This window comes from Cebidichthys violaceus, unplaced genomic scaffold (assembly GCF_023349555.1).
Source record: "Cebidichthys violaceus isolate CVI_PGR_0920_01 unplaced genomic scaffold, fCebVio1.0.p SCAF_20, whole genome shotgun sequence".
In the NCBI taxonomy this organism is placed as follows: Eukaryota; Metazoa; Chordata; class Actinopteri; order Perciformes; family Stichaeidae; genus Cebidichthys; species Cebidichthys violaceus.
The window spans coordinates 6,345,043-6,360,089 of record NW_027176373.1 but is presented as its reverse complement, the minus strand read 5'-3'; the positions used below and the strand labels follow the sequence as shown (position 1 = coordinate 6,360,089).

The following is a 15,047-nucleotide window of genomic DNA, read 5'->3' as shown; positions in this document are numbered from 1 at the left end:
TGTTTTTGTATAACATTCAGCTTTTGATTAAAAAAAAACCTTTTTCTATTTACTACATTGTATTTAGAGGTGGCAGTCAGGTATAATAATTACAAGCAGAGATCTGTATAGTTGTCGTGTGTGTGTGTGTGTGTGTGTGTGTGTGTGTGTGTGTGTGTGTGTGTGTGTGTGTGTGTGTGTGTGTGTGTGTGTGTGTCGAGAGAAACTGGTGTCAGATAAATGTCAGCTTTGTTTGTTTTTTTTTGCTGTACACCTGGAAAGCAGGTTGGGGTGAGAAAGAGACTACATTGCCAAGTGAAGCGATATATCCAGTTATTACTGCCTTTATTAGTAGAGCTACTTATCATCCGTGAGGTGTAGAGAAAAATACCTGAGGCAAATGGGAATAATTAGCTCACACTTAGTGGTGCACGTAGGCTTAGTGGTTTTCTATTCCGGGAGAAAGTTCTGGAGCACCGAGAAAAGAAATCATATTTTATAATAGAATTTAAGATTTTTTTATTTTTTTTTTATTGTCGAAATGGAAAAACTCTACAAACACTGTCCACTTTATTTTGGAACACTTTTCAAAGTCATTTTTGAAGGATAGCTGTAGTGGGTATCCTAGGTACTAGCTAGAGGGGAAAATGTATGCCTATGCAAAACACAAGAGGGTTTATAGGGAAGAGCTGTCTCCTCACTGACCCGCTTCTCACAAGGACTTAATGAAGTAGGGCTGGTGGAAGTGTCCCACTGAACTTGGCATGGCAGGTAGAAACTGATGAAAGGAAATCATTTCCGTCACAGGAATCTCCACATCTCCACAAGCCAATTACTGTGTATGGAGTATGGCACATTTTACATTTTAAAAAGCTGGTGTGCCTTTGGAAAGGCATAACAGGTAATGGAGGTTGAGGAACGGCAGAGATACAGAATATACATTAAGCTATTCAATAAACATTGCATGCTGTTGCTTCTCTCTCTCTCTCTATCTCTTACTCACAAACACACACACACACACACACACACACACACACACGTATATACGCAGACAAGCTCAAGTCTCCAGATGGGGTGTTGACAAGGAAAAGAGAACAGTCACATCCAGACACAGGCAGCTGAATGTATATTCTGAAATGTGCACTTTTCTCATTATAAATGTGTGTCACTTGAATGAGCAAACACCTGCCGAGGTTCCATACTAATACATACTGTCCCTGGAAAGACGAAGGGACGTGGGAGGGGGGCTGGGAGAGGAAAGGGCAGGAGGGAGAAAAGGCAAAGGAAATAAAGGGAGAAAGTGAAATGTGCAAACATGATAGGTTTAAAGTGAGTGACTTTAGAGTTATGACTATTTGCTTATGCATGCACTTTGTATGCCTATAATATAATCGCATGCCTAATGTTCAAATGTAATTAGCCGCCATACATACACATGCCCACACGCGCTTTGTTTACTCACCCGCTGCTTTTAATGATGGAAGGTAGCCGTGAAAAACTGCAAGATATGCAGCCAATTTGGGTATGTGCTGTGTGCCAACACAATAATACAGATACATATAGCTACACAGTGATGTGTTGCAATTTTAGTGAGGCTCTGGCAACATACTGATGAGTCACAAAACCATCAGCTGTCATGTGATAATGATAATAATAATAATAATTATGATAATAATAATAATGATAGGTTTCCCCATGCTGAGCTGGAAAATGCTTTTTGGACTCTAAAGGCACTTCCACTCCTGTAGTTTGGGTCTTTTACTCGTTTAGCTGTTGTGGGACTTACAAACCAAGTGTTGTGAACATCAATGTTAATTAATGGACAGTTTTGGGGCCCTACGCCATCTTGCATCACAGATTAATGGTGATCAAAATGAATCCCAGGCATTCACTGCATTTACCACTTCGTCTGACTGTGGCATACTCAGATTTTCGATACTCAACCAAAAGACCAAGCTCCATAACTAGCATTTGGAGCTGGGGAAAAGGGTGATGTGTCATGTTTTTGTGACTGTGATTGTGGTGCATTCATGGGATGTCAAATAGCTACAAGTTACAGTACAATTTTGCTGTGCAAATTTGGAAGCCAAAAAAGCAAAGAAGGATGTTTTGAGAAATATAATGTAAAGTAGGAAGCATCTTAAATGGTGGAAAGAAGTTGCTGAGCCTAGGGTGAGAAGAAATGGTTGGGTGGAGATTTCCCGACACATTTAAAAAAAAATGACTCATTAATGGTTCAAAGATTATGATTGAATCCATACTTTCAATAAGACTGTTTTACCGGCTGACTTAACGTCTTCTCTCAGAATGAAAACGTCGCTTTTAATTTGAAAGAAACACAACGTGTTTGACCTTCTCCTTCTCACTTCTCCTTTTCAAAGATGTCTCTTTCTTCTTATCCTTTACAGAGTTTTTTAAAGATGACTTTTCCCCTCTCTCTTCTGTCCCTTTCTGAATATGCTGTATGGGAATAGAGAGCCTTGTGACTTCGATGTTATAGCCGTTTACTCTCTGTTATCTGATCGGTCATGGCTTCATTCAGGGGAATCTCAACACGGCGTTCGAGCCGAGGGTCATCAGCCCTCATAATAAGATGAGCAATCTATCTGCCTCCACTGGGTTTCTGAATATGAAACTGCATCTGCGTCGGCAAACTCATAAAATTGCCAGCGTCTCAAGGTACTGCGTATTTGTTCTGCCAAGATTAAGGAAATCAAACGTATGAAAGACAACTCTCTCTCTCTCTCTCTGTCTCTCTGTCTCTCTCTGTCTTTCTCTCTGTCTCTCTGTCTCTGTCTCTCTCTCTCTGTCTCTCTCTCTCTCTCTCTCTCTCTGTCTCTCTCTCTCTCTCTCTGTCTCTCTCTCTCTGTCTCTCTCTCTCTCTGTCTCTCTGTCTCTCTCTGTCTCTCTCTCTCTGTCTCTCTCTCGCTTTCTCTGTCTCTCTCTCTCTCTCTCTCACTCAAACTGTATGCTCTGTCTACTTCAGCAGCAAAATAGATGGAAGTGTATTGACCATTTGTTGCAGAAACAAATCAAACTTTGATGCGGACAAGTGCTGCTTTGCTTTCTGTCTCTCTTTCTATGTACAGGGAGAGATGCAGATAAAGGCTAAATGAGCAAAGAAATATGGACGTACATTCAGTCAGTAGATATTTTGTAATACAAATCCGCCACCCTTTGTTGTTGTCGACAATATCATTCTCCATGAACACATTCTGGACTGACAGCAGTAATAGTGTCTAATGGATGGCAGGCAGCTGCACCGCCTTCACAGACAAATAGCAAAGGATGCGTTCCTCTCGTCTGCTCGCTCCGTCGATATCCAACCTTTCACTGGGCGTAGAATGAGAAAAGGGAGGTTACATAGCTAGGGAGAGAAGGGAAAAAGATGGAAGACTTTGTTGTTCCTTTAATAGATACAGTAAATCCTTTATGAATTTTAGTGGTGTGTGTGTGTGTGTGTGTGTGTGTGTGTGTGTGTGTGTGTGTGTGTGTGTGTGTGTGTGTGTGTGTGTGTGTGTTCAATCCTTTCATATTATTGCATGGTGTACATGCAATAATATGTACGGTCTACATTTGTAAAATCTTGCAAGTGTACAAATGACCAAATCCTGGTTTTGATATTTTAAATAGATCAAGTTTATTTAAATGTACGTATATGCCCAATTTAAATTAAGTGTGACAAATAGGCTATAAGACTATCAGGACTCTAACAATTTAAAGACAAAGCCATTGATGTGAGAATTTGTTTTTAAGGTTTTATTCATTTGATTGAATAAAACAAAGTCCTCTGTATTTTGACCGTATTATAGCATCTTTACCAGTCATATCACTATTTCACGGTTATGCGCAACACCTTTCATGTTGTTTTTTTTTTTTTTTTTAAATCCACCCTTCCAGGGGGATCAGGATGATCCTGCTTTTTGGCATCTAAATTATCCTGATCTCCGCGTTCAACCTCTGACATTTGCAGAAACAACACTTAAAGCATTATAGGATCACTGAATCCAGATTCTAACTTGAATGATCAGAATCTTCAGATTATTATCTTTTTATAAACTGTGTTCAACAACATGCAGGTGATGAAAGGAAGTTTTGATATTACCAGTTATTCAATGCAGTTGTTTCAACCAAGTCACGTTTCAATTAGGCTCTCTCATTATACATGCGGATGCAATGTCATCACAGCTTTTGATGTCATTGAGTTCTCGTTACCTTGCTTAAGCTGACCAAGAAGTCAAAGAATTATCTATCCATCCACTACCCTCAGTCTCACACAAACAACTTCCCACAATGGGCTGTTGAAGAGAGGGAAGGAAGAAAGTAGAGCTGCATCGCGACAGCTAGCAAGCCAGCCACAGTGGATGTATTTTCTGACCTGCTCATACTTCCTTGCCCAAAGCAAATAAGACAACTGTTGAAAAGAAGCATTGTTTAACTTGTACACATTCACAGGTTAGTGAAGCTGCCTGAGCCGACAGAATGAGGTCTGTGGGGGTTGAGGAAGGAGAGAAAGTGACAGAAAGGAAATACAGAGGCAAAGAGAATCTATTCTTTGTCTTAGTTTATTTTTTGATGAGACAAGGTTTATATATTTGTGTGCATACATACTGAATTAAATAACAATTTTTATAGTACAGGTCTCACCATTAACTGAACTGGCAGTGCGTCAAACTACATCTAATTCGTTGGTCTTGCATTGATGGCGACGTGTACTTGTACAAACACACACACACACACACACACACAGAAACAGGAATGTACTGTCACCAGTGTCAAGCCTAAAGATATGGCATGTGCTCATATCAACGTGTCACGCCTGCTCAGGCTCAGTACACAGCCTGTAGAGATAACCGGTGTTGTGAGGGACAGGAAGGGACAGAACAAATGCAATAATAAACGAGAGAGAGCAGCTGTCATTTAGCCAAACTGATTACAACTCTACTGCCATTTACTGTAGGTGTTTAGCGTGGAACCGGCAAAGCAAAGCTATCCATCCCTTGGCAGGCCAAATGACACGAGATAGTGTGCTCACTGACATTTTTCTACATTTGTCAGTTCCATGATCATTGCAGCAATGCATACACAGACTCTGGAAAAAAGAATGCAGCTTGTGTGCCAAACACCTCCTTCACAGTCACCTCAAGGGTTATAGACATTTACCAGTGACTGACAAATTACAAACGTAAGTGGGTAAAAACACATCTACTGCAGCAGTCGCCATTGATTCAATCAATCAAATGTAAGACTGAGACCTTTGGCAATACTTAAAGCTCTTTTCAAAGTTAATTGACTTTGTAGGTACATATTTTATAGATTTCTTTTTAATCAAGTGTTTGATAAAGAGTAAACTAATTAAGGTTTGTGTTGTAGTTTTTAAAAAAAGTTACATTATTGTTTTGGAAACTTTGAAAACTTTGAAACTATGGGAGAGAGACTTTTTGTAATGCTGACTGAAAGCCACTTTCAGTTCTTTAGATACCTCTTGTATCAATTTTAACATTCAGCCAACCATTCTTTAAAGTACTCTACAAACAGACTGTCTAATGGCCTTTACTCTTCAAATCTTTGTAGAGAGGTAACAAAACCAGGGTGCTTTACTTTTTATGGGATTTATCCCAAATTACCATAAGATAAGAATGTTCTTTCATGTAGCCTCATATGAAAGAAAATATAAACAAATGTGCAAAGATGATCAATAATCTTTTCTGCTTAAATCAAACATTCACACACACAAACGCACACACTGCACTTGAACGAGATGTTCTCTGAGTCACTTTGATGGAGAGCTGTTTGTATTAAATAAGGTTTGTAGAAAGGTGTTGTACTTGCAGAAGGAAGGCTTGCATAAATCTCTTGAGCAGCCAAGGCCACAGACACAGAATGGATTAACTTTTTATCGCACTTAACGATCCACATATTGTCTTTTTAAAGTAGAAGTCAGCCTTTTCGGTGGTTTTGTTTTGTATATCACAATGCACCCCTTTGGATACAACAGGCATGAATCATGTCATGTTCAAGGTATTACCAATTTCTGAAAGCTTGCTCACACTGTATCACAGACATGAAGTACAATGTCTACTTTGAAGACCATGGAGTATCTTTCAACAAGCTATCCAATTTCAGCAAATCCATTTCAACTCTCACATCTTGCCAAATTCTCATTTGGCCTTTTTCCCAGCCTGTTATTGCAGTATTGATTTTCATTCCTGTTATGTCTTTCGTAAGATTACATTTTCATATAAGTAAAATATCTACGAGGGTTTCCACCACAGAAAATGGTATGAGTATGTTTCAGTATAGAGGTGTATCGACCTGTACATTTTCAGATTCAACAGGAAGTTCAGGTCTGTGGTCCCATTTCACATTTTTTTATGCATTTAAATGTATTCATACATATATCACTTACACAACACAGCGTGGTTTGGCTACCTCAAGTACTATTTTTCACGTCAAAGTATAAAGTGGAAATGAGCCTTACATATTTCGGCACGAGCAAAAACCATACTATACCACCAAGTTTAGCATTTCAAAATGATTGGGCAAAATTGTATATCCATGTGTAATAAATGCCAAAATCTGAATGGCAAAATGCATGTTTGTAGTACTACGTTTGGATATGATTAATGTGTGTGTAGTTAACATGGCACTGTTTGTTTTTTTCAACACTATGCACATGTTAAGCATCATACAATAGAGCAGGAAAATAGCATATCACTGATCTCACTTTTTCATTTTGCAGTTGCCTACTGTTGCCATGATTAATGTGCCTTATTTGACTGTTTGTCTGTGTGCATATTGTGCCCCCACAAAAATGAAATGTACAAATGAAATGTTTCTATTTTTTAATGTTTACTAACTCCCTCTCTGTCTCTGTCTGTCTTTCTGTCCAGCTTTAAGGGACAACAGGATTGAGCTGGTGCATGCGTCATGGTCAGAGTTGACCATTAGCATCAGTGATGTCACGCTGACGGATGAAGGCATGTACACCTGTTCTCTCTTCACCATGCCTGTCAGAACAGCCAAAGCCTACCTGACGGTTCTAGGTAAGTACCGATTTCATATTAGGTATAGTATTTAATTCCTGCTTAATGGAAATGTTCATTTGTGAATTCACTGTTACTTAAGATCAGTCTGCAATAACATAGTTTGTGGGCGCGCACACCTTCCTTCAACCTCAACCTATTTCAACCTGGTCCACCATAGTTAAGAAAATCCTAAATTTTCCAAAATTACTTTGAAAGCAAAGGTGTTGCTCTGATGCATACCTCCACTTGGGTGTTGCCAGGGGGAAATGACAAGACCAGCTGGGTGTCGTCGGCATAACAATGGTACGAGAAGTCATGCGAGCGAATAACAGAACCCAGAGATGTTGTGTAGAATGAGAAGAGAAGGGGGCCCAGGACTGAACCTTGTGGAACCCCTGTAGTCAGAATGCGTGATTCCGACACGGCCCCCCTCCATGTCACCTGGTAGGATCGACCTGTCAGGTAGGATGCAAACAGGGAGAGTGCAGACCCCGAGACGCCCATCCCCTCGAGGGTGGAGAGGAGAATCTGGTGGTTCACAGTGTCAAACGCCGCAGACAGGTCCAGGAGAATCAGGACCGAGAAGAGAGAGTTCACTCTTGCGGTGTGAAGCGACTCTGTCACCGCAAGGAGGGCTGTCTCAGTCGAGTGACCCACCTTGAAGCCGGACTGGTGGGGGTCCAAGAGGCTGTTCTGGTTGCAATGCCTTACAGTCTACAGAGGCTACTGTTTGTGATATTGTGCATGTTATCTATTTGGAAAAAGCTTATTCGGATAATATAGTACAATTGTTTAGTGTGTAAGTTTAAGACCTTAAAAGAGCACTATATCACCAAACATAAGATGGGCTCAGTAATGCAAGGTGTAGTGCATCGCCAATTGCTGTAGTTTGCACAAACGTGTTCAACGGTTTCAATGAAATTAGGTGGAAGGTCAGGCCATGGGGCAAGAGAAAGATCAGTAGTAAAAGCAACTCTGGCAGGGGGTTGTATTACTATCTGTATTCAATTTTGTGTGTGTGTTAATTTCAAAACATTATTACTAAAATAACACCTCTAGACAATTGTGCATCCTTGGTGGAGGTGATGCTTTGAATGCTTTCTAGTTATGCCTTTTGGTAAATTTTTCAGTTCAAACCAATAATGGTTCTGTCTTTTGTTTTTTCCTTTAAGACAAACAAAAATTAACAAATCAACAGTGGTTACAAATAGTCTGTTGCTTACGCCAGCATCTGCAGACAAATAAAAACATACTGTTGGGCCCTCTAGTAATGTTTGTGTTGTGATCATCGCCCCTCACAAACATTGTCTCATTTCCTGCCACTGGGCTTATTATCTTGCCAATTAGTTTTCACTAATGTTAATAGATGTCCTAGTGCACTCCAGGACCATTAGCAGGCTCTCTGTGTTAACAAGCATTCAGAGAATTAGAGACATTAAAGGCTACGGCTCAATAAGGATATGGAGAAAATTATTTTGCAATACTGAACAATAGTTAATGGTGCAAGCCAGGAAACAGGGAGATTTATTAAACATTCAAAATGGTCTGTGAATGGCCTGGTTTATCTGCCACTGCTTCAGGAAAGTGTGCTGGGAATGAAAACAAGAAAACATTGAAAATTCTTTGGACAAAATATCAAAATTAATTGAGCCTCAAATTCAGATCTTCTCAACATACATTTGTTATATTATATGTGTTTATCTATTAGCAACCACACAATTTTTAAAACATTATAACTAAGATTAGAAATGAATTACATGATTTGAAGTGTGAAATAATGAAATGTAAACTCTTGAGTATGAAAATAGTAGTGGTATAACACGACCGATGAGGCAGTGCTTTAAACTAACTGTTTAACTTTCTAACACACTCACAATGACTACGCTAACAGTTTAGCAGGTATAATTGGAGTTTACCATTTTGGTTCATCGTCTTTGCATTTCAGCGTTTCATAATTTAACCATACATGAAGAACAGCTGAGGCTAATAGGAATGGCATTAGTTTTGCAGGTATTCGGTTATAAAACAAAGGTTTTAGGTGCATAATACGAGATTGGGGACATCTCCATTGCCTCTTAACGGATCCCAACATGCTCACAGTGCTAAACGTGCAAACAACGGCAAAAGTGCTGACAGAGCTAACACCTGAGGGGTAACTGGAGGGTGGGTGCTATGCTTCCACAACGATGTCGTCATCTAGGGCTTTATCAGTTGTAATCGCCATATGAGAGCAGTGCAGAGCGGTGGCCATGAGCTAATTAGCGGGGTACGCTCACATGCACAAACGTGAACTAGAAGCATGCACGGACGGCCCGGATATATAAACCAAGCAAGGAGAGGGTCTGATTACAACACACACAGAGGGAGAGAAACTTCCATCTCTGCTCAGGTAGACATAACCCCTCTGGATCTTTACACAGCAAATAGTTGTTCGCTGCTATATTAATGTTCAGAATGTCATATATCGGTCCTTTTAGGGGGTCACCAAAATTATTACATATCATCCTGAGGGGCAAATATGTGCAACAAATTTTAATGAGACATTTCAAATCTCATGGTGGTGCTAGGAAAAGTCATGGAATCACCAAAGTCATTGGAATTCATCCATTGGGGAGTCATACATTTCTCTACACAATTTCATCGCAATCCATCCAATAGGTATTTCTGGACCAAAGTGTTGGATCGACTTTGCTATGCAGCTACTGTAGCTTGGCAACATGACAGACTTAGCCCTCAGTTATTTTTCTTATTAGTAATAGTAGCTGATTTTGATTTTGGTTCTAAATAACTTCTCAAAGAAATTACCTCTCTGTATTTTGTATTAAATGCATCTTTATAAATGTGTAGATTAGCATAAAGCAACATGATCAAATTTAACCCTAGGAATTATCAGTGAACAGGAAGTTTTCACCTTACATCTGAAATACATTTTTTATTTTTTTTGCATGTCTTAAAAAAGCTGTTGGTTGGGCTTAAACAGTCATGCACACATGGATACTCCAAAACACATACAGATCCATGACGCATAAATGAGCATAGAAACAAACGGACCCACAGTCCTTTACATTTATACACGTGCATGCACACACATACAAACAGAGAGAAGGATTAACAGCCTCTAACCACCCAAGGGGGAACATGACTGTAAAAAATCAACATTGTATTTGATCTGTTCTCATTCAGTCTTGGAGAAAAACCATCAAACACTTTTCTGAGTCAAGCCACACTTAATCATTCACATACTTATACATGCAGCCCAGTACTTAGTTAGATATAGAGACACTTCACACACTTAAAAATCTATGCATTCAACAAATGTGCATAGAAAAACGTAAAGGATTTAGTTAGTTGTGGAGGGAAATATATCACTGTATGCTGAATTTACCCAGCAGCAGCCATTGTTAGGATTGTGGATGCAGTTTTTTTCCTTCAAATTGATGGTAAACAGAAAACAGGAGTCTGGTAATAAACCTTACTGGAGGTGGTGAGACAGACAAGGCCAGAGTCAGTCAATGGCATTGACTGACAGACCTTTCAGACTCTCAGCCTGAGGCAGACTTATTGCTCATTGGCATTAGAAGGGCAGCGCTACACACTTAAAACACTCATTATAGGAAAGGCCAGTAATTAACATTTTCTGTACAACCTCATGGCCTCCTCTGTGACCACAAGCCTTTGCTTACTCACATTTACACACACACACCTATACAAACACACACGTATACACACAAACAAAAACACATTTGTCAACTTACACCTTGTGCTATTTAGGTACTATTTCTCTGGTAAAAAATAGCAGTAAAAAAGTGTTGACCAAATCTTCTGATCTGTGACCATCCCAAACAAAACTATATTCACCTCTTTTGTAATTGCGCTGAGGCAGAATCAGATATTTCACAACCTGGCCAAAGAAAATCTACACGACTTGATGCCAGCGGTGCCGAATTGAGTTTTATCTGAAAATGTTCTACATTTTAAAGTTGAATGCAATCTGGTGCACTTTGAGCGCCAAATTCAGAGGCTAAATCTAAGAATAACTTCATGCTCTTGTAAATAATTTCCTGATTTAATCATAAACACATTGGTTGATACAGCTAGAGGTATGTGAGAAAACAAGCTTCTCTGTAATTTTGGTGAACTGATCCTTGAAGACGGTCCAGCGGTTAGAGACCATCCACCACTGTGTCAGAAAGAGTCCTACCTGATGCATTATCGGGCTGCTCAGGGATGCTGCTCTGTAGTCAGCTCTCTAATCTGCCTGCAGAAGCACAAGCGAGAGGAGAATTTCCAATAAGGCATAACAATATTATTGATGCATAATGACATTTTGCAGTGTGTAAATAAGTTCCATTGCTGTAATTTCCCATTCCATCCTTCAGGTGTGCCAGAGAAGCCAGAGATCGATGGCCTGATGAAGCCTGCTTTGGAGGGGGACCACATCACTCTGACCTGCATGACTCAGGGCAGCAAGCCCGCTGCCGACCTGCGCTGGTTCAGGAATGAAAAGGAGGTCAAAGGTATGTAACATCTGTACCTGCATTTACATCTGCATCACTGCTTTGGGTACACAAACTCATGCGTAATGTCATCAAGGCGGCCCCCTCTTAGTCAATTAGTCGACTGATTTGTAAACAAATGATTTGTAAACAAATCAGTCGTTATGTTTTTTGTCGACTGACATTTCTTTAGTTGTTTTTTTCATGCTGAATGACTTATTTCCAAGAAACTTAACGCGATTAAATTAACAAATCAACTAGTCGACAAAATCGTATTACTGTTAGTCGACAATTTCTTTGGTCAACGACAGCCCTAAATATCATTCATACAATATGTCAAGGGTTTCACCTAAAACATGGCAAATTGATATTTAGAAATAAAAGAATATTTTCCTTAGACTACATATTTGTAATTGTGAGCATTTTCTCAATGAAGCAGTTAAGTTACTTACTGTAGTTTTAAAAAGATAAAGTTAATCATTCTGTGCTATTACTGATGTTGCTAAAGTAAAAATTATTTACGGATTTATTGATATTTCCAATACCATGCTATAACTTCCCATTTATGTTAAACCATTCCATTAGGCCCACAATCTCCACTGTGTTGTCAGACACTAAAAACTATTGATTATCACATTTCAGCATGGCTCAGACCAACTGAGAGCAAATGTGCCAGAAAATAGGAATTTGTGTTATAGAATACATTGCATACATTCATAAAACTGGTACCATGAAACTGCTGCAGCAGACGTCTCAACAGTGTATTATTTTTCCGAACAAGTTGTTTCTAATAGAGCAGATTCAGCAAGTGTCCTTTGGCCTGAGACCGATACATTAACCTCCCTTGTTATCAGAGGGCAGTTCTAAATCACACTGACTGGAATACACACCTCATTTCCACCCACCCCCTGCTCTGTTCTACTTGATGAACCATCGGCTATGTAATTGTTTGAACGGGAGCGAGAGAGGGAGAATGAGAAAAAAATATTGAAGAAAAGAGAGATAGGGACATGAAATGACGAGATGAGCTCTTTGAGGAACAGAGAAACAGATGTGGTTCTGTATCAAATAAAATGCAAAACCCAGTGGGGCAGACTGTCACAGATCATCAGCACAGTTTCAGAACTTTTTTACAAAGGTCTTTATGCTGTTTCACAAAGTAGATTGAAGTCAGATAACAAAATGCAAATCACCCTTTTCTAATTCAAATGACTGCATGTGTAAACAAAGAGATAGGATTGAGAATCACAGATTACATTTTTTTGTATTAGAACTGCCATAAACAATACTGGTTTGCAAAGGCACTGTCAAAGTCTTTGTGTAACCCAACAGATCACTGAAACTCAGTAGTGAGAATAACAAGCAGCCAGGTGTTGCACATCCTAAATGTCCAATTAAATGAAGAACATTTTTATTTGAAATTGCATTTAATTATTAAAAAAATATTATTATTATTATTATGATATGGAATAGTTGAATCTCTATAAACATTTTCACACTTGTATGTTCTATAAACAATATCCTTATTAATATTTCACTCATTAAATAATGTTTGTGAGTAGTTCCTCTAGTTGCATATTGGTTGTTTAACTTTTTCTAATCACCATGTGATTGTAATGTATTATAGTATAGTATTTGTCACTCCACTTTATAGTTCCTCTTGTTGCTTTTCTGAGGAACTTGAAGCTTATAGAAGAATATATACACTAATTAGCAGAGTGGGTATTTTTCCTTACAGGCTTATTGTGTCTCTACGGGTGATTATGGCTTCTCCCAGTGGCACACTACTGACAGAAGAGCTCCCTGTAAGGCAAATGGAAACCTAGCCAGGACATAATGTTCTTTCAATTTGCCACAGAAAGTTAACAGGTAGTCAGAGATATCCTTGGTGGTTTGAAGTGAAGGTAATCTCAAGAGGATACGCCTTCTCATTAAGGTCAGATGCTATAATTCTCTCCTCAACTTGGCACACTACTCCCTTTAATTTGGGTCTTGTACAATGTCATATCAGTATATTATTCACTGTGACATGGTTGTAGTTCTTTGCCCAGAAAGGACACGAATAATAACTCTTAACATTGTTGAAACTGTTTGTAAAGATGGCAGTATTTATATATATAATGACCATTCACATTGTGTCCTCATTTTTCTTTTTTGTAAAAGAAGTCTTGGTAACATTGTCCCAAAACAGAAAGCAGAACCTTGAGACTTTATACAAATGTCAGATTAGAAGATTCTTGTCAGATCTGCTGTTGGAATAGTCAAGAATTTCGATCAGAGGTGATGTTTTGGCCCTCGCTGAATACACTGAAAAGCTCTCTCGGTGTGTGCCATTACACCCTTTCTACCCCAGCATAAGCCCAGACAGCTCAGCCTGCTATCTCACATTAGGGTTTACCAGGGTCCAGATAAGCAAGCAGATAAGCCCAGATCAATGCTGGTTTTGCACACAGTTTCAAGAAGATATCATGGTGTCTTTCCATTTGATTAACTGTAGTTGGGAGATAATATTGAATTTGTCTCATCACGTCTATTCAGACTTCCTCAGAACATCCTCTGTGCTAAATACATTTTTTTTTAAAAAGCGTGTCAATCTCACACTTTGACTCTTGACAGAGTGAAGACAAAATCCCAATCTGATTTTTAACACCACAAAATGGTCACCTCTGATCAAATCTCTCATCAAATCTTGGTGGCTAACCTTGTCACCATTATCTTTTTTATTCAGGACGTATTTAGTTCAGGAATAAAAATCAGTTCTTGAGATTGTGATTGACTCATTTACACATGTTGTTCTTTTTTGTCACACTATAAATGCATTTCTACCATTACTTGGCCAAGTTTTTTTTTGTATTAATAGGAAGGTGTGAATTGTTAGCAAGACACAGTCAGTGTGACTTGTTCTATATCTCACCAATAGAGTTTATTTGCGTGCAAGCCACTCTTCAGCGCTCTGACTTTTTTCCACATTTAAAACAGGCAATATAAATAAACATGAAAAAAGCAAACACAAAGAGCAGCGCAGGGTAATACACAATGTATGTCCGCATGTGTAGGCGTATGTGAGTGCAACTGAAGTGTTCATCATCCTGACAGGATCAGGGTGTGTTCAATCTGAAAAGCCATCTGATTGTGGGCGACCATGCTGGGAATAAATGACAATTGTGACATATTGGTGTGGGATCTGGGGGAATAGAGAAGATTATATTACCAGCAGAGCCACTGGAGCAGTCCATCACCCATTCGCATGCAGTTAACGGACACCCTATGCTAAGTGTGTGTGTATATATGTGTGTGAGCAAAACAGACAGATGGAGCAGACAGCCTACATGTGAGGACATAAGCTTGTGTGTGAGGATCCAATATTCTTATTTCTCAGTCTCTTTGTCCCCCAGATCCCCTCAGTCCCCACCCAGTAATGATATATTTCTATCTCAGTTACACACCGTAACCCAGAGAGACCTCTGCCAATATCACCACATGTAGCACTTGTTTACACACCACTGAACCAGGGGGAGCTGTGTGGAGACCAAGCAAGGCAGAG

The 15,047-nt window shown here is 39.3% G+C and overlaps 1 protein-coding gene across 4 annotated transcripts in view; it reads left to right on the top strand.

Annotated features, from left to right (window-relative positions):
* The window catches only part of cadm2a (cell adhesion molecule 2a), a 206,124-nt gene that overhangs the window by 152,431 nt on the left and 38,646 nt on the right, over window positions 1-15,047 (top strand). For all 4 annotated transcript variants that reach the window (XM_068715900.1, XM_068715902.1, XM_068715899.1 and 1 more), the window contains 2 exons: window positions 6,873-7,025; window positions 11,387-11,524. In XM_068715900.1, coding sequence (XP_068572001.1) covers window positions 6,873-7,025; window positions 11,387-11,524 — 291 coding nt within the window. The remainder of the gene's footprint in view (window positions 1-6,872; window positions 7,026-11,386; window positions 11,525-15,047) is intronic.